Raw genomic sequence first — 23,989 nt, forward strand, 5'->3', positions numbered from 1 at the left:
TCCTATTCTAATTAGGAGAAACACATAAATATATATTTAGATAAACTCCTAAATATAAAGCCTAATCCTAATCTTCTTATGCTTGCACTCCAAGCAAGCTTACTTCAAGCTTAAGTCAACACAGACTATAGGTAAATGATATGAAATATAATTTTTTTCTCAAGATCTTGTTTTTGATATTGTCTTGAGAATATAAATTAAAAAAGCGAAAACGGTTCCTATAACTCTAGTGTTGCGTCTCTTTAATGTAGCGGTTAATATGAAAAGTGCCTTAAGAGATCAAGGGATTCTAAAGAAACGTCTCGCAGCTCGGAGTTCTAAGATTTGTGTATCAATGGATCACAATATCATAGAATTTAAAGACTTCAGGAAGAGAAAAAATTTCTCTTTTTATTATTCAAAAACAACCTAGTCCTATGCTTACAATAACGTGAGTACTTATACTCTTTAAAACCATAAACCTTAGACGTCAAAGCTTGGAGACAAAGCAACTCCTTAGCCGACATTGTTAATGTGATAAATAAAAGCCCATATAAGTATTAAGATAAAATATAGAAGCCTAATAAGAAAAGGAAATTATGATATGTATGATACGTAGATGTAGCTACATCAGGTCACCCATGGTAAGAAGAAAATTTGACCTCGAAGTTTTGTCATCCTCGTCAGCAAGGTAAGGCACCAAATGTTTCACATTGAACAGATCTGCAGTGTGCATTTGCGGTGGTAGCCAGAGATGATAAGCAGTGTTATTAATCTTGGCAAGGACTTCAAGTGGACCAATTTTCCTTGACTTGAGCTTGTTGTACGTTCCTGGTTTGAAACGATCTTTAGTCAAAACAGCCCATACCAAGTCACCAACGTTGAATTGGACGTCACGACGATGAGTATCTGCAGCTACTTTGTACTTTTCAGTAGACGCTTCTAAATTTGAATGAACCTACTCGTGAATCCCAGCAAAGGCATCTATAAAATCACAAGCTCGACCATGAAAAAGATTATGATCCGGAGAGATACCAAGGTCAGCGGGGCAACGAGGTAACAAGCCAAACACAACCTGAAAAGGACTGAAACCCGTACTCCTATTCACCGCTCGGTTGTGCGCAAATTCAGCATGGCAAGGAATTGAATCCCATGACTTAATGTTGTCACCGACCAAGAAACGCAACAAATCACCCAATGCTCTGTTATTTACTTCTGTTTGGCCATCCGTTTGTGGATGATATGCAGAACTCATATCTAACTTAGTGCGTAAAAGGCGCTACAAAGACCGCCAAAAATGGCTCAAGAAACGAGAGTCACAGTTAGCGATAATAGACAATGGAAGGCCATGAAGGTTGTAAGCTTCTTGAAAGAACAATACGGAAACTTGAACAGCATCGGTGCTCTTCTTACAAGGTATAAAGTGAACCATCTTAGAGAAACGATCGAAAACAACAAAGATCGAATCATTACCCCTTTGAGTCCGCGGTAACCCAAGCACAAAGTCCATGCTGATATCTGTCCATGGTTGGGTTGGAATAGGAAGAGGGAGATATAAACCTGAGTTTGTAGCTTTCCCATTTGCTACTTGACAAATCCCACAACGAACAATGAAACGCTCAACGTCTCGACGCAATGTCGCCCAAAAATATGACGAACTCACAAGCTTGAGTGTGCGATCTCTACCAATATGACCCTCTCCATGAGCTCATGAATAAGCTGTAGCCGGAAGCTACATTCGGGAATACACAATTGAGCTCCACAAAACAAAACAAAACATCAAAAATGAGATAAACGTCACCAAGACCTTGTTCGACATCGTTCCAAATTTTAGAAAAAAGGATCACTAGAATAAAGATCAGGAAGCATCTCAAATCCCAGGATAGAAACATGTAAGGTTGTCAAGAGAGAATGCCTCCGATTTAATGCATCGGCAACCTTGTTAAGTTTCCCTGCTTTTTGTTTTATCACAAACGTAAATTGCTGCGAATAAGCAAACCAAGATGCATGTGTTTAACAGCCCTAAACAATTTATCTCGTCGTAACACAACAAGAACTTCACGTGGATGGTCAAGATATACCAAGAGAGATGAGATAAAAATCAAGAAATCATCAAAATAAACGACCACAAATTTACTGATCAATGGACGTAAAGCTTGATTCATAACACGCATGAAAGTGCTAGGCGCATTAGACAACCCAAAAGGCATGACCAACCATTCAAATAAACTTTCACGTGTTTTAAATGCCGTTTTCCACTCATCCTCCAGACGAATACGGATTTGGTGATAACCACTCTTTAGATTGAGCTTAGTAAAAATATTTGCTAAGCCAATTTGATCAAGAATATCATCAAGACGAGGAATAGGAAATCTATATCTCACAATTATTTTATTAATCACTCTGCTGTCCACACACATACGCCATGTTCCATCTTTCTTAGGGATGGGAAGAGTCGGTACCGCACAAGGACTCAAAATCTTGCGCAAATAACCCTTGGACAGGAGATCTTCTACTTGTCGTTGAAGCTCGTCATGTTCAGCTGGACTCATACAATAATGCGGTCGATTTGGCAACACAGAATTAGTAGCTAAATCAATACATTTTTGAATATCTGTCAACGGAGGCAAACCAGTTGTTAATTCATCAAAAAATATCTCTAAATTCTTTCAACAAGTCATGAAAAGCTTCAGGAGCTGCAGCAAAAACAGCTTCAACACTCGGCTTTAAAACAAGCAGAACAGCGACATGAGCAGCGTGACATTTTCGAAAATCTGTGACTTATTAATCAAGAGCACGGGCGCCGTAGGAACATGGGCTTTGTCAACATCTTTGGTTGTGATCACCGTGTCGGAAGTTGTTTAAGAAGGCAACAAAGTGATATGTTTTCCTTAGTAAGTAAAAATAATAGTGTTAGCAAATCCATCATGCATGATGCGGCGATCATACTGCCAAGGTCTGCCTAAGAGGAGATGACAAGCATCCATAGGAAGAATATCGCAAATAACCAAGTCCTTATAATTGGCACCAATCAAGAATGGAACACGACAACGCTTAGACAGACGGGAGTCGGTGGAAGAATTCAGCCATGCTAAACAATAAGGAGTTGGATGTGATTCGGTAAACAAGGCGAGTTTGGAAACAGCTTCTTCTGAAATAACATTAGTAAAACTACCTGAATCAATTATCATACGACAGACCTTGCCACGAATCGTACAGGTGGACTAAAAATATTAGTGCAAAGCCAAGACTCCTCCACTCCACGAGGAAGAAGGTGATTCCGACGTATCATCAGCATGGTACCCGTATCCCCAATCACTTGTTCTGAATAGGCCTCATTATCTAGTTCATCGTGTTCATAAGTATCATAGATAGGTTCATCACTACGAGCAAGAAGACCACGTGTCGATGTGCATTAGGGCAGGCTGACTGACGATTACCTTGTTCACCACACTTAAAACACTTAAACGTAGCACTACGTTGTTGTCCAAGAGACGAAGTATTCTCAGCAGACTCAATCAATTTCAGTGGCTCCATGGATTTCGAAATTCCGGTTTTAGAAACAGAGCCGTGGCGAGGACGTTGTGAATTCCAAGCAGATGTTTGGTTCCGCGTTTGCTGCTCGACTGGAGTAGCATGTTCTGAATCGGTAAACGCAGGCCTCCAATAAACCTCGAAACCATATGTTTTTCAATCTCGGTTAGTGAATTTCGAGCCGACAAGGAAAAAATTCAGAAGCATAATCATCCACAATTTTAGTCCCTTGTCTCAAATTCTTCAAACGAGTATACATCGTTCTAGTATAAGTGAAAGAAAAAAATCTCTTTGCATCAATTTTTTCATCTTCTCCCATGACAGAATACGTTCTTTGCCGGCCCGTAAGCGAGTCTCTTTGGTCTGTTGCCACCATGCTCAAGGTCGACCACGTAGACGTTTAGCTATGAAAGGTACACGCATCGCGTCAGGGACATCTTTGAACTCCAACAGCCAGTCAAGAACTCTTCTGGTTGTAAACCCCCAAAAAATTCAGGTAAATACAGGTTGAATCCGGACTCCCATCTGTTATGGTTAACTTGTTGAGCTGGAATAATGTCACGTTGTTGAGCAGGTTTGCCTAACCTAGCAAAAGGGCTGTTACCAAGGACATCTTCTCCATCGTCATCTTCTTCAAAGAGTTTATCAGCCTGTCTCTGCAAATTCGGAGCTCTTTGGTGTGCTTACAAAATTGAACATACTGATGCTTCAACCGTCGTGCGTAAGGTGTCACGCCTGCTTTGTTGAAACTCAGCCATCATTCCTCTAAACACATCGTTCTGCTCGTCAAGTTGCTGTTGTAGGGTCCTCTTTGGCGGCATGATGAGGATCGGTTTGTCTTTGATACCAACTAATGAAGCGGTTAATACGAAAAGTGCCTTAACAGATCAAGGGATTCTAAAGAAACGTCTCGCAGCTAAGAGTTCTAAGATTTGTGTATCAATGGATCACAATATCAAAGAATTCAAAGACTTCAGGAAAATAAAAGCTTTCTCGTTTTATTATTCAAAAACAACCAAGTCATAAGCTTACAATAATGTGAGTACTTATACTCTTTAAAACCATAAACCCTAGACGTCTAAGCTTGGAGACAAAGCAACTCCTTAGCCGACATTGTTAATGTGATAAATAAAAGCCCATATAAGTATTAAGATAAAATATAGAAGCCTAATAAGATAAGGAAATTGTGAGCTGTATGATACGTAGATGTAGCTACATCACTCTTGGTGGTGTAATCAACAGTTACTTATTGCAAAATCAGAGTAGGTTTTTCGTTTTCCCTTGTTAAGGATCCAAACTCTCTCTATCGACGAATAGTTGTTGTTTACTAATCGAAGATACTCTGTAAACGGTAAGCGGAATATATGTTCTTTGGTGAATTTCTCCTCATATTCTGACCTACATTTTTGAGTTAAGTTATAATTTTCATATTTTCTTCGCTTGGACATATGTGCAACCTAGATCTCCCAAATCGGAAAATAGCTTACGGCGAAGAACCCCTTGGAGAAAGGGTCAATTTCTATCATGCTTGCTTGGCTTTGGTTGATGGATTTTTATCCCCATATCTCATTACCCAGAAATTCCTCAAAGAGCATGCGGAAACGTCGGAAGATCTTTCATTCTTTCTATTGTATCCATGGGGCCGTGTTTCCTTCGAGATGATGATGAAGTCTATCACGTATAAGGGATACTATTCACGCATCAAGTTGTTATTCTATAGGCTGTGCAAGCCATTCAAGAAAAGTCCCCCTCTGAAGAACCGATCTGTAGTATTCTGACAAAGAATCCACCGCCGAGGTTGGATCTTTTCATTCTGTCCCGTTAAAGATTTCCAACGTTAAACGTCTCCGTGGCAATTGTGAGGTTAGTTTGGATACAAAATGAACATGTTTTGATTAATTTTGGCCACAAGTTCTTTGCTTTTTCAAAAGCTAAGTTGAATATGTTTAGGTTTTCCTTTTTTTATCTGCATCATTAATTGTTATCAGCTAATTGATATTGTAGGGTTACTGATAATATATTTAGGTTACAATACATATTAGACTTGTTAAGTTATTGGATTTTCAATTTCCAGAAGAGATTGTTGCTCTCTTCCTAGGCATTGGTGAATATGGGTGGGTTTAACTTTTTACCGAAGTTAATCATCTTTACATCCCTTTCAACTTTGACAGGAAACATTGGGTATCATTGTCGATTGATCTTCATTACTTTTATGGATTGCAACACACAATTCCGCAAGGATAATGTCATTGTCGGGGAACTACATCTTAAAACTGTTATGCTGCCAAGCATGTAGAGGCCAACAAGGCAATGAAAGAGTTCTCCACGGTGGCATTTTGTATGGAAAGGCTTTCTTGCATATCCTAGGTTAAAGCCGCCATAGACTATTGTATTATATCCATCTTTCTCATCCGTAAAATATTTTTATCAACAACCGTATTATTTGCGTCTTGCTGAGATTCCGTGATCATTATCAATTATTGTAGGCGTTAGGCTATAATCAGACTGTTAAGCGATTTGTAAACGGTTACATTCCATTTCTAGGAGTTAACATATATATGCCGCTGATAAATCCAATACTATTCGATAATTACCCACAATGTTTCGACATTTCCTTAAAAAAGCAAAAATTTCGAACTCAAAGTTAAGAATTATCATCTGGAGATTTCATGCGTCTTATTTACCCACTAATATCACTACTATTTGATGATTACCCACAATCGTGGAATTGCGCTTTCCTGCCACAATTATTAGATTACAGAATTTTGTTTTCTCTCTTAGTTCCAACAGCCACTGCAGAATTGCTAACCGATTCCCTAAAAAGAAAAAAATTCAAACTCAAAGTTTAGAACTATCATAACTCTAGAGATTACCTACCTCTTATTTACCCACTAAAATATGTGTTACGTTATAAGTTTGTGATCATGTATGCTATTGTAATTGTGTTTGTTTAGATATCATGTTTGATGAGATTGTACTTGTGTTTAATTATTGTCATAATCAGTTTGGAACTTTCTCAAATCTCAGTTTGGATTATTGTCAACAGAAAATGAGTTTGTAATTGTGTATGCATTTCTTAATGAAAATGTCAATCTGCATTTCATAAAGGCAGAACATGTTACATGAAAACATGTTCTGAAAACAAGCAGTTTGACAAGGTTTTATCCCAAAACACATACATACCATTAGGAGTACAACAATGCTTATTTATGTATTTTTGTAATCTTCCACACTGATGCATTTGGCAGAGATGCAGCATACACTTTCCATTCACATTTTCCCTTTTCCCCAACACATCTAAACAAAAGCTTATCTTTATCATACATGTACTGCTTCAGGTTGTATCCCGTGTGCAGTGCATAATCCAACACACAATCCTTGAAGGCGATTCCATTGTAGAAGGATTTATCTTCCCACATCGTTCCATCACCACAGCCGATGTCACTAAATACTCTATCCGTACCACGAGGACGACCTTCTTTCTCGTCGTCATTTTCTGGGTAAGAATCTTGAGCAAGCTTGTCAATGTGGAACTCGTCTTGATCTTGCCCGTCTTCAGCAAAATCTCTTTGCTCTCCACCTCTTATAATCAACGCCATCGATGAACACAAATCTTTGCTTTTGATCTGAACAATCGCAAATTAGGGTTCGTTGGGAATAAGAGAGAAGATGAAATTGGGGAAAATTGATTTTAGGGGTTTGTTTTTTTTTTTGGTTAAAGAGAGTGGTTTAATCTCTAATCAACATGTGTCTCTTCCATACGTATACTAAAACATGTGAACATTAATAAGCAATCAATCTCCAATTTTACCAACTGTTCTAAGTTCAAAACATTTAGTAAAATTTTTTATAGAACGTCTCAAAGTATTAAAACCTAGTTAGCAGAAAATAGAGTAGATATTAATAGATTTGTAAAAAAACTGTAATCTAGGCAAATGTTAACCGATGGCGACAAAGCAACCCTTGATGGACATGTGCAGTTGAGATGGATAACTATTTTGAAACATACATGGCTCATCTAAAGAAGAAGGTGAAAAACAAGGAAAATGTAGAAGGTTTGATTGTTGAGCAATACATCAATGAAGACATTTCTACTTTTTGTAGTTATTACTTTGAACTACACATCAAAACAAAAATATGGAGAGGTAGTGGTAAAGAAACAAAAATATGAGTTTGATGGAATTCCATATATATTTTCTCAAGCACGGAGGGGGTAGTGGTAAAGATACTAAAATATGGCTCAAGATAAAGATCGCAATATTGCACATACTTATATTTTGTGGAACTGCGGTCAATTAAGATATTTTGAAAGGATTTATCTGCACATATGTACTTTAATTTATATTTTTGTAGAACGAGTAAAAGACTTTGTAATTACTCCTTATGTATATATATAGGTTATTTGATGAGAGCATGAATGTGGCTAATCATGGGATAAATGAAAACAATCTAACTAAGCTTAGAGAAAAGCAATATTTAAGCTGGTTACAAAAACATGTAAGTGTTTAATTTTTAATAGTTTGTGATATATATTTGTTATGGGAAAACGGGGAAAATCAACCCAGACTATTTCCCGAAGGTATTTTCATACCCAAACTCGCGTACTCTGAATTTTACAACCCAAACCAGCTTTGAATTCAAATAACCCACCTGAACCACATCAAATTTTGTCGATTTCAACCTCGACGTTAACAGTATCCCTGCCCATCTTGAAGATTTGGACAATCAAGCTTATGCTTTTGTAAAAACTAAGAGAAATTAAGCTTAAGCTTAAGCTTAATTGTCCAAATATTCAAGATGGGCAGGGATAATGTTAACGTCGAGGTTGAAATTGACAAAATTTGATATAGTTCAGGTTGGTTATTTGAATTGAAAACTGGTTTGGGTTGTAAAATTCAGAATACGCGAGTTTGGGTATGAAAATACCTTCGGGAAATAGTTTGGGTTGATTTTCCCCGTTTTCCCATATTTGTTATATGCTTATATTATGGTATGTATTGTATATATGTGATTTTTAAAATAGGTGGAGCATACTTGAAAGGATAATTCTTATCCATATTGGTTGTTGAGTCTCGTTCGTGGTCCAATGTTTCAAGTAACTTGTTGGCCAATGTACTTTTGTCTTGGACATTAATTTCATACATATGATCATGGGAAAGAAAAAAAATGCCAATTATGAAGTCTGTATGAAAGGTACAACATCTTCTAGCTCAAGTAAAGAAGCTACTGAATTCTATGGAGTAGTGAGAGAGATTTATGAGCTTCATTATCATGGACCAGTTAATCTATAAATTTGTAGTATTTATATGTGATTGTTATTATTCAACCATTGGGAAAGGTATAAGAGTAAACAAGTAAGGTATTACGATATTAATGCTAAAAGACATTATTCACCCATCCATGGTGGAGTTCTCCCAAGACCCTTAACCGAAAAGATAAGTGCACTTTGGTGACATAGGTGGCTACAACGTCCTCATTGCGCACCAGGGTCTCAAAATTCTCCTCCACTAATAGACTACAACGTTCCCATTGCGCACCAAGACCGTCACCCCCTGACGGTGTGAGCCCACTACTCCACACTCTTCTAGGTTTGGCTCTGATTCCACTTGTAACTCCCCTACCGTCATCTCTACCAATAGACCCCATGTTCATTCTCAGCCTATGGGCTCACCTCTCTTAATGGGCTTATATCCCCTCACTAGGCCCATGAGCCCACAAATGGCTGGTATCCTATGTCCGGGAGGCGTAAAGACGATTACCGACCCTATAATCACCACATGCTCTTCTCTGTGTTTTGGCCTCATTTACAGAGTTTCGACAACTACTTCCTGAAAGGTCACCTATCGTTTGTTTGATCACTCCACGATAAGCATTCTTTACAGTAGAGTTCTCTAAGGACCATTGACCAAAAAGATAGGTGCACTTTGGTGAAATAGGTGGCCAAATTAATTCATTTAAGCCTCTCCGCAAACCAGGGTCTCACAAACAGTGACTAATTGTGACAAGGTAGGTAAAATTCATTTATAACTAAAAGTCACGTTAATTCAATCCCAAAAATCGTATGTTTTAGTTACCATATTTAGTTACAAATCCGTAATTATATTTGTGACTATATAATTTGTACCAAAATCGACATAATTAGTGACCAAAATTAGTTATCTTAAGTTAGTCAAAGTATTATACCTAAATGGTTACGCATTTATGACCATTTAGGTCACACTTTAGTATGTAGATCGTCATAATACTGTGACCTCACAAACGGTCACAATTTGTTTTGTCACAATATTTGTTTTTTAGTGGTCTAGTAATGGCATAATCATTCCCTCATATGAATACCTTAGATGCGGCGCTGTTTTTTGAACCCTTACTAGTGTGTCCACCTGCACCCCTTCTCGTATTGCTGCCACAATTGCATGTGAACAAGGTATATTTAATATCTGAAATGTCCTCTCCAACAAATGAACAACAAATGTAGAGTCTTCATCATCACCAACTTCCAATTGACCGTCACCAATCTTCACTACCAAGTAGCTTGATCCTTTCTCATAATTCATGATAACCATTTCAGTAACTTTAGGAAGCAAAATGATGTCCTCCAGCCTTGTTGCCTCCCGTCGTAGAATAAACCATGTAACAAGGGCAGTCTGTATAGTTTCCAATATCGAGAATACTGGATAGTCTCTTGTTTAGAGATTTAGTGATGTTGCTGGTCATAACGTTGTACCTCTCTCCAAAAAGTGCAAACTCATCCAATGCTAAAACCCATTTCCTGTCACGTAATCGGCGCATGGACCGCTCATAGCCCCGATCTCAGCAAATATCTTGTTGAAATTGCTTAGGTGGTATGCCCTTAACAGCTCAGGGGGTTCTGATTTGAAACTTGCAACAATGTTACTTTTGAGATGCAGCACACAAGCCGCATGAGAAGCCATTGAATACCAGCAGCGCATATTATATAATAGAGACTAACTCGATAATCCAAAGTTTAGATTGCTAAAGATTATACTTTCAAATAATTGGAATTTTAAAATGTACTAGCTCTTAAAAATAGTCATGCTTGGTTAGTCAATAAACTTGGTAATCAAGAGTATGTTAGGGTGATAAAAATAATTTATGTGCTAAGTTTTACATACATAAGATATTTTATACGAGTTTTTAAATTTGATTTTGGTGTATACAATTATTTATCTAAGTGTTAAAGTTGTATGTACCTTTCGTATGCTGGCATAAATGGAATAATGTCGGTCTGAGACGATAACAAGGTCTGGCGGAACTGCGTCCAAAAGTTTTTCATGAACCAAGTCTAGGCGTGTAATTTTCATGAACCAAGTCTAGAATCCTAAAAAACAATACAGCTTTTATGCAATAATGCGTCATATCACTAACAACTAGATTCAAACAGTGAGAAGAACATGGCATAAACAATGCTTTCGGATGAATTTCTAGCATTCGCTTTTGCACTCCTTGGTGTTTTCCCATTATATTAGAACCATTATCATAACCTTGCCTTCTCACATTCTCAATATCAAGGTCAATCGACTTAAGAGCATTATGAATTTTTTTTTAAGATGCCTAATCTTGATGTAGCATCTACCTTTAGAAACTCTAAGAAATACTCTTCTATTCTTATCATTTTACATGAGATATTCATGCATCTTATAATTATACTAATTTGTTCTTGATTACTCACATCGGCTGTAAAATCAAGGATAATAGGAAAATATTTTGCCTATTTAATAACACTTGTGGTAGAAAGTCTGATAGACTCCTTGCCGTGAATCTATATTCCAAGGACCACTTTGATGGTTTTGAAATGGAAGTGGCGAGATTGATGGTGAATGATGGATAGATCTTGAACAAAACAGCGGAATGACGATGAATGAGGGTGATGACGAGATGGAGTGGATGCAGCGGAATGAAGGGGAGAATGAGATGTACTTCCAAGAAGGATGAGAAACTCTTAGACTACAAGCTTGGATCCAACTTAGATATCACGCACTAAGAAAAAAAACAAGTTGAAAAGATATTACACACTTTTCGGATCAAACAAGTAAAGAGAGAGTTTTAGAATAAAATGTTTGATGGTTTGTAAAAGAGAGATACATGGGGTTTATATAGAGAAGGGAGGACGAAGGAGAGGAGAGAAGAAAAGAAAACATGCAAGAACATGCACAAGTGTCTTGGAAATTACACTCATGCAAGCTCATGCAAAGAGTCTTGGAAATAACAACAAGTAATAAATGCTAAGTTGAAGAAAAAAGGGAAAATGGGCCAAGGCTTTGTGAGTGGGCCTTGGACCACGAATTGGGCTGGTAAAGAGAGGCTTGAAAGTGTTACTTAGGCCTCATTAAAAACCTTGTCAAGAAAACCCATTGGGACCAAACTTGACAAGGGAAAAAGAATGCATAAGCAACACTTAACCCTTTACCGAACCTCTTGAGCCTTGATCACTATTAAGGAGGATTGAGCAACATCTTCTTGAATCTTGTTTAGCTCCTTGAGTAATCCATTGATGGCTTGGTTGAACTTCCTGGCTCTTGATCTTGTTAGACGACCCGCCGAGACGATCAATGCTTCCTCCGGTACAAGCTGTTCTTCGTGGCTGGTGGTTCTAAAACAGGTGGGTTTGTGCGGATTGGTGCTGGGATTGAACTGGTTAGTGGCCGGGTTGAGAATGGACGACTCTTCTAAAACTGGCGAGTTTGGTTGACGTGTGTTCTCGGCTTCAAGCAGCTCCTCGTCTTCGTGTGGTTCAAGTGGATCGGTCATGATCTCATCAAAGTCTAACCTTATAAGCGACAAGAGAAATCAGCTAAATCTGAATGTTATGACCAAGATATATCTAATGACTTTGAATACGTCGAATATGTTCCTGCATAATCAAATCAAACTCAGCAATCATCTCAATCATTCCTAAAACTTACCATTACTATATTGGTAAAAATTACCATTACAACACAAACTATTATGTATAAAACTTGTCTCCAACGTTCTTTTTCTTTAGAATTCTTTATCAATAGTTAGATTACTTTAAAAACTAACTTTCAAGTCATTCATTATCCTCAAATTAGCCATATGCTGCCCACTTTTCTCATGATTTTTTTAGTCTATCATCATTTTGTTTCCAGTCTCTTAATCATTTGGTTGCTAATAAACTTAATTAACCATGAAACTGAAATAACTTAGCAAAAACAATACACCTTATCCTCATGCTTTGAGTAAACCAACCACTTTCTAACATTAGTTTCCCCATTACACAGTTTTCTAAAATAATACTTATATGCAAAGTGCCTTTTAGTTTCACTATCAATAGCAAAAACAATATTCATATATCTCTTTGGTCCTTTTTCAATTAACAAATCCCTTGTTTTATTGTCAATATTATTCCACTTTCTACGATCATAGACATCGATAGGAGGAGATTCATCAACATTCAAGCTTTCCGTATTAGATTGATTTGACACGTTTACACGAGACTCATTCCCAACATCATCTAAGATTTCACTCGAATGATCATGAGGATTCACAACATCATCTAAGCTTTCACTTGAATGATCATGAGGATTCCAAGTCTTGGACATGAAGCTTACGATTGATTTTGCTAGTGAGAAGCTCAGTTTGGCTTTAAGACTGACAAGCGGGTGATTAGTTGGTTGTTAATAGGGGACTCGAAATAGCTTTATTTGCACTGTTCCCTTCTTTATCGAATAGGGGTTCCTCCGTCACTTCAAATTTGACTAGGGATGATAACAAGAGAACGCTCTCCACTAATACTCCCGTATGATATGCAGGTTAAAGCTCCTGTGTCAGATGCTGAAGGCTTCTTATCTCATACCGCTTCGTCGTACTTCAGCTAAATGGAATCTTTCGTAAAACCATCCTGAAAGTAAGGTAGCATATAGATTCTTCGACCTCCTGGTCCTAAGGAAGTAATCTCGATAGGAATGCCCCTCTACGTCAGAGAAAAAATATACTTCCTCCCTTTTCTTGATAAAGTATTTTAACGCCCGTGTTTTGTTTTGGTTGTGTCGATCGACACCACTGAGGGGTGTCGCTCGACACCAGTGTGATTTTGGCGGGTCGATTTTACTTGCGAAATTGTGTGGTTTTGGTTAGGGTTTAGCCCTAGGTCACGTTTCAAAGAGTAAAGGTCGTGTTTTGTTCTTAGGTAGCCGCTTTTATTCTTCTCTAAAGTTTCTAAGTTCTCTAGAGAGGTTTTGGTGAGGTTTGAGGTTGAGGCTTGTTCTTGGTGATTCTATCCTTGAGAAGAGAGATCTCTTAGCTGTTGTGTTAAGAGAGTCTTTGGTTGCTGTTGTTGAGTGCATATCGTCCTTGTTTCAATCCTTTTCAAAGGTGATTGCATGACCTAGGCTTATCTGAGTTGTTTGATTCATGTTTTGGTGATTTCTATGATTGTTGATTGATTTTTCCTGTTGTATGCGTGTTTTCTGTGTTATGGTACCTCAGGACGAGCCTTATGGAGTGGTTACACGGCCATGGATGGCTTGGAAACGGCGGATCCGTTGATGAGAAGCGACTGGAGTGATGTTAGGGTTTCGGTGTCGCTCGACACCACTGGTGGTCGTCGATCGACACCAACTTTCTTTCTCGCGAGGATGGTCGCGAGTGTCGAGCGACACCTGTTGATGGTGTCGATCGACACTACTCGTCTGATCGGATTGTGTTGTTATTGTTATGGCCTTTTTATGATTGATATGTGTTGCTGGAATGTTGATTATGCAGTTTGTGTGTATAGCTTGTTGTGGGGATGATTGCCTCACTAAGTATTTATGAAATACTTATGCATCTCTTTTTGTGATGCAGGTAAAGCTAAAGTGTGATCCGTGGAATCATGACAAGGAGAAGAGGATGATTAAGGCGCTCGTTGGTGTTTTAGATTATTGTTGGATTTGTTAGGATGTTGAACGGAATTTAGAAGCATGTTAGGGTGCTTATGTTTCTGGAATAATGTTTTGTTGAACTTGTTGGTTTAATGGAATTATTTTCATGGATTGTGTTTAAGTCTTCTGCTGGTTATGTTATGTGTGGTTTAATTGATTTGAATTGATTTAGGGCTAGTTTAGCTGGTTTACAATTAGTTGGGTTAATCCAGTCTGCATGTTTTTTTTAAAAAACGAGATGGATTCTTTCAAGTATACTATTTATTCTGCTGGGATGTGAATATGTTGACTGGTGCATAGATATAAGTCAGGAAAGGTTGTTGCGCTGTAATAACGATGCCAATAGCTGATAGCCTTACTTGACCAAGTCACAAAGGCCCATCTGTTATCGGTCCCTGAAGTAACGGGAAAAGCTTAAAAATACCTCATCTATCTTTTATTTGGACGTTTAATACCTCGTCTTTTTTTATTAGAATAAAAATACTTCATTTAACTATTATTGGTCTAAAAATACTTTATATTCTAATTTTTGGTAATTTAAACCCGTGAGTAAACCTCCGTTAACGAACATTTAACATCTGTTAACGGAGATTGACTCACGGGTTGGAAATTACCAAAAATTAGAATATAAAGTATTTTTAGACCAATAATAATTAAATGAAGTATTTTTTTCTAATAAAAAAAGACGAGGTATTAAACGTCCAAATAAAAAATAGATGGGGTATTATTAAGCTTTTTTCCCCTGAAGTAACAACTAATAAACGTGTTAGTACGGTATTCCAAAATTATCGGATATCTCGGATATCTAGGATGCAATATGGCGATCGCCAAAAATTTCTGTCCCTCCCACCCCTTACCACTCTAACCCTTAGATGGACCTCTTCTAGATCTGCTTGTATCGGTATGAACAGAGTCATGTGTTCATCGTTCGAGATCTAGATCAGGTTTACATGCCTGCATTCCGGTCCCATCATCCATTGAAGCCATTGGTAGTTTAGCTCCACCACGTCTTTATCTCTTAGCTGAAGCTTCTTCTTTACAGCCCCACAACCTTGTCATACCCAGAATGCTCCGATAAACGAACTGCCAATGTAAATCCATCCAAGTTGGAGACGCGTTCGTAATTGCCGTCATCGTGGCTGTAACATGAAAGAAACGCCATTGATGCTTACCTATAACTTTATTTCTTTGAAGCTTTTGTTACCCATCGGCATTCATGGCTCTCGGCAACTAAAGTGTTAAGTTGTCTTTGTTTTGTTTGTTCGGGAAACGGTGATACTCCGGTAATAAATACAGAAACGTGTAGGAAAAATCCTACTGACTCTGAGGCAATCATTGCTTCCCTCTGATATCTTTCTCTTCCCCATGTCGTTGTCGTCTTGTTATCAACGAATATCTTCCTATAGCATTTAATGTTGTCAACTGGGTATCTTGCTAGATAAGGGAAAACAGGTTTTCACACTTTTGGAAAAGAGGAGGGCTCTATCATAGTCATCATAACGTGACAGAAGATAGAGATTTTTTAAAAACTGCCTCCTAACACTTCGTTTGTCATCCGTCTGGGGCCATATTTTGACTAACCCTTATATGAAAGAGAAATAGAAAATGATTATATAAGTACACATTTTACCTAAAACAACTCTTAAAATATAATATAATTTAAATTAATTAATTTAATTTAAAAATATATATATATGTCTTTTATATAATGATGTATATTGAGAACATGAGTTTAAAGAAACTTAACCTCTAGAAGGATATGAATCTTCAAGTTGTCAAAGAACTTCTCTAATTTCTTAGTGACCTTCTTTGCTTCCTTATCCATCTCTTTGTTGCTTTATCACCATTACATCTTCCTTCTTTGGTTTGAAAATTTTATGAGAAAAATATTATCTTAGACAACATTGAAATAATTAAAGGAGAACATGTTTGCTTATGTAATACCCTCTTATGCAAACAAATGTTGTCTCAAAAACTTTATCTTTCTTAAAAGAGAAAAAATGTTACTCTCTTTTGAGACAACATTTGAATCTTGTTTAGTCGTTACATTAATGTGAACATTCATAAAGAAAAGCCATGAGAAGAAATTCAAAAAAGAAGAAAAGCAATAAAAACAAAATTGTAGAATATGAAAAAATTAAAGATGAGAGTAATGAAGTGTAAAAACTGGAAAACTGGAAAAAACCATTTTTATTTAAACCATTTTAATGAAATGTAAAAACTGGAAAATTTTAATTCATTGAATAAAAACTGGAAAAGACCATTTTAATTTAAAGATACTAAATTTTTTAAAAAGAACTTAACATATTCAAAGAAAGACAAACTTTACTGTATTTTTAATAAGAATGTCTTGAAATTTGCATATTCTATTTCTTTGATATGATTTGTCAAGTTTAACTTCTGATTCATTTTCATTATATGCAAATACAATATTTTTATAGATTTTATATGTATGTTGTATTTTTAATAATAAATGTAAGATTTTGGTATTGTCTAAATATTTTGCATGTACATCAACATCTAGGACTTCAAATTTGCAAAAGCATCTGAATATCTGCTACGCATGGCTACATAAGTATTCTCAAACCGCCATTACTCAAGAAATGAAATCTTCAGAATTTCTAAGGACATTTTCAGAGAAGCTACCAATGAAATGTTTTTGTTGACCAAGTGCTAATAGCTCAATTGGTAAAGATCTCTAGCAAAAACTCAGAGGTCGCCGGTTCGAGTGGCGCTTGGGACGAAACCATATAACATGCTCTGGTTTCGGGCCTGAGAGGATGTATGAGCTTTGGCCCAAATCCTCTTTGATTATTCTAAAAAAAATGAAAAGTTTTTGTTGGCGTAGTTACCACTTGCATTAATTGAAACCATGGCTTGGAGACACTTTTGCTATATATATATATATATGTTATGCCGCATTCAAACAGAAAATCTACTAGAGATATAGTTGAAATGGTTGGTGCAAGGAATGTATCTCTAAAGCAATGGATTTCTACAAATCAACAAAGAGTGTCTCTTACCACAAACATATGGGCCACGTTACATGAGCTAGTTATATTGTCATCATAGCACATTTTATTGATGCTAATTGGAAGTTAAGGAAGCTTTCCACAATTTCACTAGTTCTACTTGATTGTTTGGCTGAGTGGGGAATAGAGAAGTTATTCACCATCATTGTCGTCGATACTACTGCAAATACTTCAGCTTTAAACAAGTTTAGAACGCAATTTAAGCTAATGATGAATGATTCATTAGATAGAGAGTATATGCACGTGAGGTGTGTTGCACACATTATCAACTTGATTGTCAATGAAGGGTTGCATGAACTGAGTGATCATGTGGTAGTCATTCACAATGTAATTCAATATGTGAGGTCTTCTACAATAAGATTTTACTCATTTGAGAGAAAAGTTGTGACAGGAAAGATGGCTAGGGAAAGCTTGCCTTGGATATCAAGACAAGGTGGAATTCGACCTACTTAATATTATCAAGAGCTATTAAGTTTAGTTTGGCATTTAACAAAATGAAGGCTGAAGATAAATTTACAATGACTACTTTATGGAGTAGAAAATGGACAAAAAAGAATTAAACCGCCTATGTCAAATAATTGGAGGGAAATAGAGAGGTACATAAAGTTCCTTGGTCCATTCTATAATGTCACAATGGTTGTGTCTGCATCTACTAATGTTTTCTCATATAAGTGCTATCGCGAGATAGTGACTATATAAAAAAAATCTTATGACAATGAGCAATAGTTTAGATGAAGAGTTGTGGAAAAACGCTGATGAATTGAAAGAAAATTTTGAAAAGTATTGGGATGGGATGAAGATCAATAGATCATTCCTAGTGTTTGTGATCCTAGAAAGAAATTGGAGTTTGCAAAGAAGTACGTTGATAAACATAATGGCTAAGACTCTTCAGATGCTAACGAAATGAATGGATAAGTTTATGATGTTATGAGATCTATCTTCAAGGAGTATTTCAGTCGTCGCTATAACAAAGGATCAAATACTTAGTCGAATCCGGCATGATCTTCTAGTGGTAAAAAAATCATGATACAATTGATTTAGGGGATAAATTTTCCTTATAAGGAGATGTTTGATGAAATAGGAGTTGACGATGCTAGTAATGAGTCGGATCTCTATATGAAGGAAAAAGTGGAAAATCCTCAGACTATGATTGGTAGAGAATGGGATCTTTTTCTTCGTGGAGGCTCAATTCTCAAAGGGTTTTTTTTTTCCGTTAGAACTTGCAAGAGATGTACTTGCGATGCAAGTGACATATGTTGCAATTAACGAAAAGTGCTTTTAGCACTAGTGGATGTATCCTAGAGCCACACATGAGCTGTTTAACCCATTACATGCTCGAGGTATTGATGTGCATAGAGGAGTAGTTGAAGTGTAATTTTCAATTTAATGGAAAAAATGGTGCCACAGATGCGCAACTTCCTGCTGATATTGAATTACTAAATAAACTTGAAAGAGGTTTAACGTTTCTAATCTTATATTATACTAAATATCATTGTATATAACTTACAGGTTTAACGTTTTTGTTTGTTAACTCTTTTTCAGAGTTTAAACCTCAAATCAACTCTAATTAAAAGGTAACTATTTTCAGTCTTTCACTTTGGTTTCATATTTTATAGTTGATTTCAGACTTTCAATCTCAGCTTTCATATTGCTTTCAATGTAACAAAGGCATGGAAAATGTCACGCAATCTGAACTTTGGTGACTCTCTTGGTCTGAACCAGGGCCGACCCTAATCAGAACGAGATGCAACAATCGGATGTGGCCCCAGAAGTTTTTAGAAAAATCCCAGCACCATTTTTTTCAAAAAGGCCCCAAAAGTATTTAGTTTTATAGAAAAGGCCCCCAGAATTTAAAACCCATTATAATAACTTCAAAATTTAATTTTATTACTTTGGTCCCCAAATTTCAGGACTGGCCTGGTCTGAACTTGGAGAATGATTGTTCGTAGTTACACTATCAGCCTATCACTCACTATGGTTTATACAATGGTTTTGGAATGAACTTTTTCCTTTCAATGCCTCTTAATTAGGTTCTTCTTAATGACTTATCTCGATTAGTATGTACTTTGGTTACTTTTGGATCCAAAGTATTAGAACCGTATTAGTACCGAAAAAAATTGCGTATTTTTTGGATCTATCATTAACTACCCGAATCGATCTGAACCTGAAAATATTTATCAGATCCTTTACCGAAGATTGAAATTACTAAAATGGGGCTTTAATGTAATTACCGAAAAATTCAAAACCCAAAGTGAACTCGAATGGATATCCGAGTGTCCAAGCCTAATATTTATTATGTTTGATATAGTAGTGTACTTGTTTAATATTTCATACGAGATACTATCACATCATATAAATTATTTTCTCGACATATAAATTATTAAACTACACTAACAATTAAAAAAACTGCAAATTTTTAGATCACCACACTAGATCAAATCAGTCAAGCTTTTTGTATACCAGGTACTGCAAAACTCTTTTATTTGACCAATATTATTTTATAATCACACAACAATAAAAAGTGCTTCATTTTTGAGCGAATTATTATTGTGCAATACTTGTTGAAAACTTTGTTGTCCATATGTGTAGAGTCTTTGTCAGATTAGCTTTGTAAATATTGTTTTAATAAAAATTATCCTAGTTTGTTATGTCATTTAAGATTTTGTCTTTCACGCTTATCTAATAGCATCTACTAGAAATTTAACTTTAAATGTGAAAGCTGCATAATAAGCTTTATGTTTATAAATAAAAAAACATATCCAAAAACACAAGAAATAATTTAATTGACAATGAAAACTTCTAGTTCTGATAAATTACATGGTAGTAAAACAGTGTTTTTAAATTTAGGGTAATATTAGAGAATAGCCAAATTTTAGACAAAATTAAATAACTGTCCATGAAACATTTTTTAATTGGAAAATAGATATAGACCCATGTTTTAAAAGGAGGAAAATGAAAAATTCATCCTCTTATTTTTTTTATAGAGATTGATTAAAAACAAAAAAAAACATGTTACATAGTTTCCGTGATGAAGAAACAAATTAGATAGTTTTCATGAGATTTTGGCGTGTAACATATAAAATTCACATGTTAAATTGAACTGAATAACATGTTATTTGTCAAAACATAATGTGTTTTACAAAAACTGACATGTTTGTAAAATAAAATAAAATACCGAAAACATGTATTTGTGAAGTAACTCACATGAAATCTTTATAAATAGCATGTAATATTATAAAGTAATATATTAAAGAGATATATCTCATATTATCACATGTAATTAAATGCAGTAGAGTGTTATAAAAGAAAATGACATATATTGAAAATAGAAGAAGGAGAAAGAATAAGGAAAGAAAAAGTTGGACTATAAATAAGATTCTAATAGAAGAGAGATAGAGAGCTATCCATGGCTAATTTTTTAATTTATTTTCAGAATTTGGCTATGTAGTACATATTCTCTAAATTTTACGAACCAGGAATATACTTTTTTCTTTTCTTTTAATAGATGTTTTCATATAATTTTTTTTGTTTTACTTGAAGTTTTGAAACATAGTAGTTTCTAAATTTTAAAAATTTTTGAAGATCATTCCCTTAATTATTATTTTTCAGTGATTAAAAGTATGATATTTTTGAGAATTTCACATAGTATTATCTTTGGTTGATTTGGTTCAACCAATTCAAGAAAACCCTAACATTGCCATTAATGTTGATACGTATACCCGAAAGGCCACATGGATACAAGGTGAGTCATCGATACTTTATTGAATGTAATGCATTTTCTGATTTTTCTATTGCTCGATTTAGTATACACTTCATTAGACCCATTACTTAGAGCATAATTATACATTTTTATATTATTATACTAATCACTAATTACTCTTAAAGCATGCCTCTTTTTCAATATTTTATTACACAGATGTTGAGTCTCTACTGGCTCATAAGTTCTTTTCTAGAAAATAAAGACAACCCACTAGTATATTAAAAACATTATAAATTTTCCCCACAAGAACTGAATCCAGAACAAAGTTATATATGCCTCTGATGATGTCTATAAGAAACTTTTTAAGTGATTAAAGACAAAACATTGTTGTTCAAGAATATATGTTTTAGTGATGACGAATATATATATTGTACGGATCTATGTATGGATTTGGTAATGGGGTACTTGTAAATTCTTAATTGGGTATGAAAATAATGAGCTGGTTCTCATTATGGCGTCGACACTTGTTTGAATAATAGTGGTTTGTCAAGATTGTTTCCGTGATTGAGGAACTCAAGTAAAAAAAATTATAATTGATGAGGCTAATGATAATGCATAAGCTACATGGTTAACTCTAGAGTCTTTATAGCTAAAGTAAAAATAAAATATGTAGAATCAAACATCTTCATAAAGTAAGAAGTGACTAAGCATATATAGATTATAATAGACACACATACTATTTATATACACAAGCACATGTTCAAAGATAGAAACATAGAAAGAGCATAGTCTCTCACACAGACAAAAGTTGTGTAGTATTGGTTTGTGTGTGAAAAGAGTTTGTGAGAAGTGAATAGGTATGATTGATTGGGGAGTTCAAGGCCATCATCAAAAGCATGATCATGATCCTTATCAACAACGACAAGGATGTAGAAAAGGACCATGGACACTTGAAGAAGATAAGCTTCTTGGGGAGTATGTTACTTCCCATGGTGAAGGAAGATGGAGTACTGTTGCTAAGTGTGCAGGTAACTATATGGATCAATCATGGCTTTTATATGTACATGTGTGCACTGTTACTAGATAATATAATCTTGTAGAAATATTAGTAGACGATCTATATTGAATAATACTAGTGATGATCTCTATCTTCTCTTCAAGCTATTTGAGTTATACTATTTCTTTTTCTTAATTGAAAGTTAGTTTTATTACTTTTTATATAATTATATTGAATTAATTAACACATGCTTTTATGATGATTGATAAAGATAAGTGTGAGATCATATAGTTGACCTGATTAAGCTCTTGATTATATATTTCATTCTTGTTTCTTTTATTTTATTTTCCCTAAGATTTTTACAAAAAGAAAGAAAGAAGACAATGTCAAGGACTCATGGTGGTAAGCTTTTTAGGGTTTATAATTTTGAAAATGAAAAGATGATCTTATGATTCTCTGTGTTTCTAGAGTTGACTTTGATCAGTTTGAGAACATTTTTACATAGATTATACCTTTTTTATTCCAGCATTTTTGGTCGAGATAATGGTAAAATAAGAAAGATTCACACTCATTTATTATATAGATATAGATCATTAAGTTACATTAAAGTTGTACATATTCAAGTCAAACCCATTTATATATTGCCTCATTTTTTTTCCATGGAATTGAAAAATAGGGTTGAATAGAAGTGGTAAGAGCTGTAGACTAAGGTGGGTGAATTACTTGAGGCCAGGACTTAAGAGAGGACAAATCACTCCTCAAGAAGAAGGAATCATTCTTGAACTTCATTCCCTTTGGGGTAACAAGTAAGCTCCTACTTACTAGATTAATCATACTATATGATAAGAATGCTTTCTATAAAGAATGATTAATCCAAAGCCTTTACTAAAATATCATATAGTTTTATCATATGTATGTATTCAACTCAGTTTACTTCATGGGAATTTACATATTATTTTTTATAAAATCTATATAGGTGGTCTACAATTGCAAGATACTTACCAGGACGAACAGATAATGAGATAAAAAATTATTGGAGAACACATTACAAGAAAAAAGAAAAATCCTGTTCGAAGCCAGAGAGAGCCAAAAGATCTCAATCCCGGAAACACCAAGTAGATCTAAAACCGCAACCACAACCACAACCGCATAATCACCAGTCTCAGCTAGTGTCCCGAGACCAAATGAATATAGACAAAGAACAAAACATTTCTTCCCCTTTATATTACTCGACTAGTATCTTCAATGACCAACTCTCTATGCCTCAAAATGTTGCCGCAACCTCATCCGACCACTCTATGATCGATGAAAGTAACTTGTGGGGCAACTTATGGAACCTTGGCGACGATGATCCATATAGTTTTGGTAGTGGCTTAGGGCAGAGGATAGCCACAGATTTATCTGAGAAGTTTCCTAATGGTGGAGTCGAGACACCGTCGTGTGGATCAGGGGATTATAGTTATACTGGCTTTTATATTTTTTAATTAGTATGCTTTAAGATATCAAGAACTTGTGTCTTCTTATGGTTTATAGAAATATTTAAAGACCTCATTGTGTATTTTCTAACTTTAGTATCAATCTCTTACTAAATGGAATGAGGCTAATAAATTGTTTGGCATGTATGTCTCAAATTTTTTACTATTGTTTTTATAAGTTTATTGAATAAATATTGAGAACAAGTTCATTGGATGGTGAGTTGTGACGCAGTCTCTCGTTTCCTCATTTAGTTTGGGCTTTGCTTTTAGAGCATCTCCAGTGGTTCTGTTGGAGATGGTCATATGGAGTTGTTTAGTTGGGCATTTGGCTTTTGACTTTTTATTCCTTATGATAGGGTCAAAATTTTTAT

At 35.5% G+C, this 23,989-nt stretch overlaps 2 protein-coding genes across 2 annotated transcripts; one reads left to right on the forward strand and one right to left on the reverse strand.

Annotated features, from left to right (window-relative positions):
• Window positions 1–6,268: 6,268 nt before the first annotated feature.
• LOC111830469 lies at window positions 6,269–7,112 on the reverse strand. Its single transcript, XM_023782345.1, has 2 exons — window positions 6,775–7,112; window positions 6,269–6,329 (listed from the first exon to the last, which is right to left on the reverse strand). Exons 1-2 carry the CDS (start codon window positions 7,110–7,112, stop codon window positions 6,269–6,271), a joined length of 399 nt encoding a protein of 132 aa, XP_023638113.1.
• A 14,893-nt stretch (window positions 7,113–22,005) lies between these two features.
• LOC17884984 (transcription factor MYB24) lies at window positions 22,006–23,627 on the forward strand. Its single transcript, XM_006292257.1, has 3 exons — window positions 22,006–22,174; window positions 22,820–22,949; window positions 23,120–23,627. The coding sequence occupies exons 1-3, from the start codon at window positions 22,006–22,008 to the stop codon at window positions 23,625–23,627; spliced, it is 807 nt and encodes a 268-aa protein (XP_006292319.1).
• The last annotated feature ends 362 nt before the right edge of the window (window positions 23,628–23,989 follow it).

This window comes from Capsella rubella, unplaced genomic scaffold (assembly GCF_000375325.1).
Source record: "Capsella rubella cultivar Monte Gargano unplaced genomic scaffold, Caprub1_0 scaffold_5, whole genome shotgun sequence".
Lineage (NCBI taxonomy): Eukaryota > Viridiplantae > Streptophyta > Magnoliopsida > Brassicales > Brassicaceae > Capsella > Capsella rubella.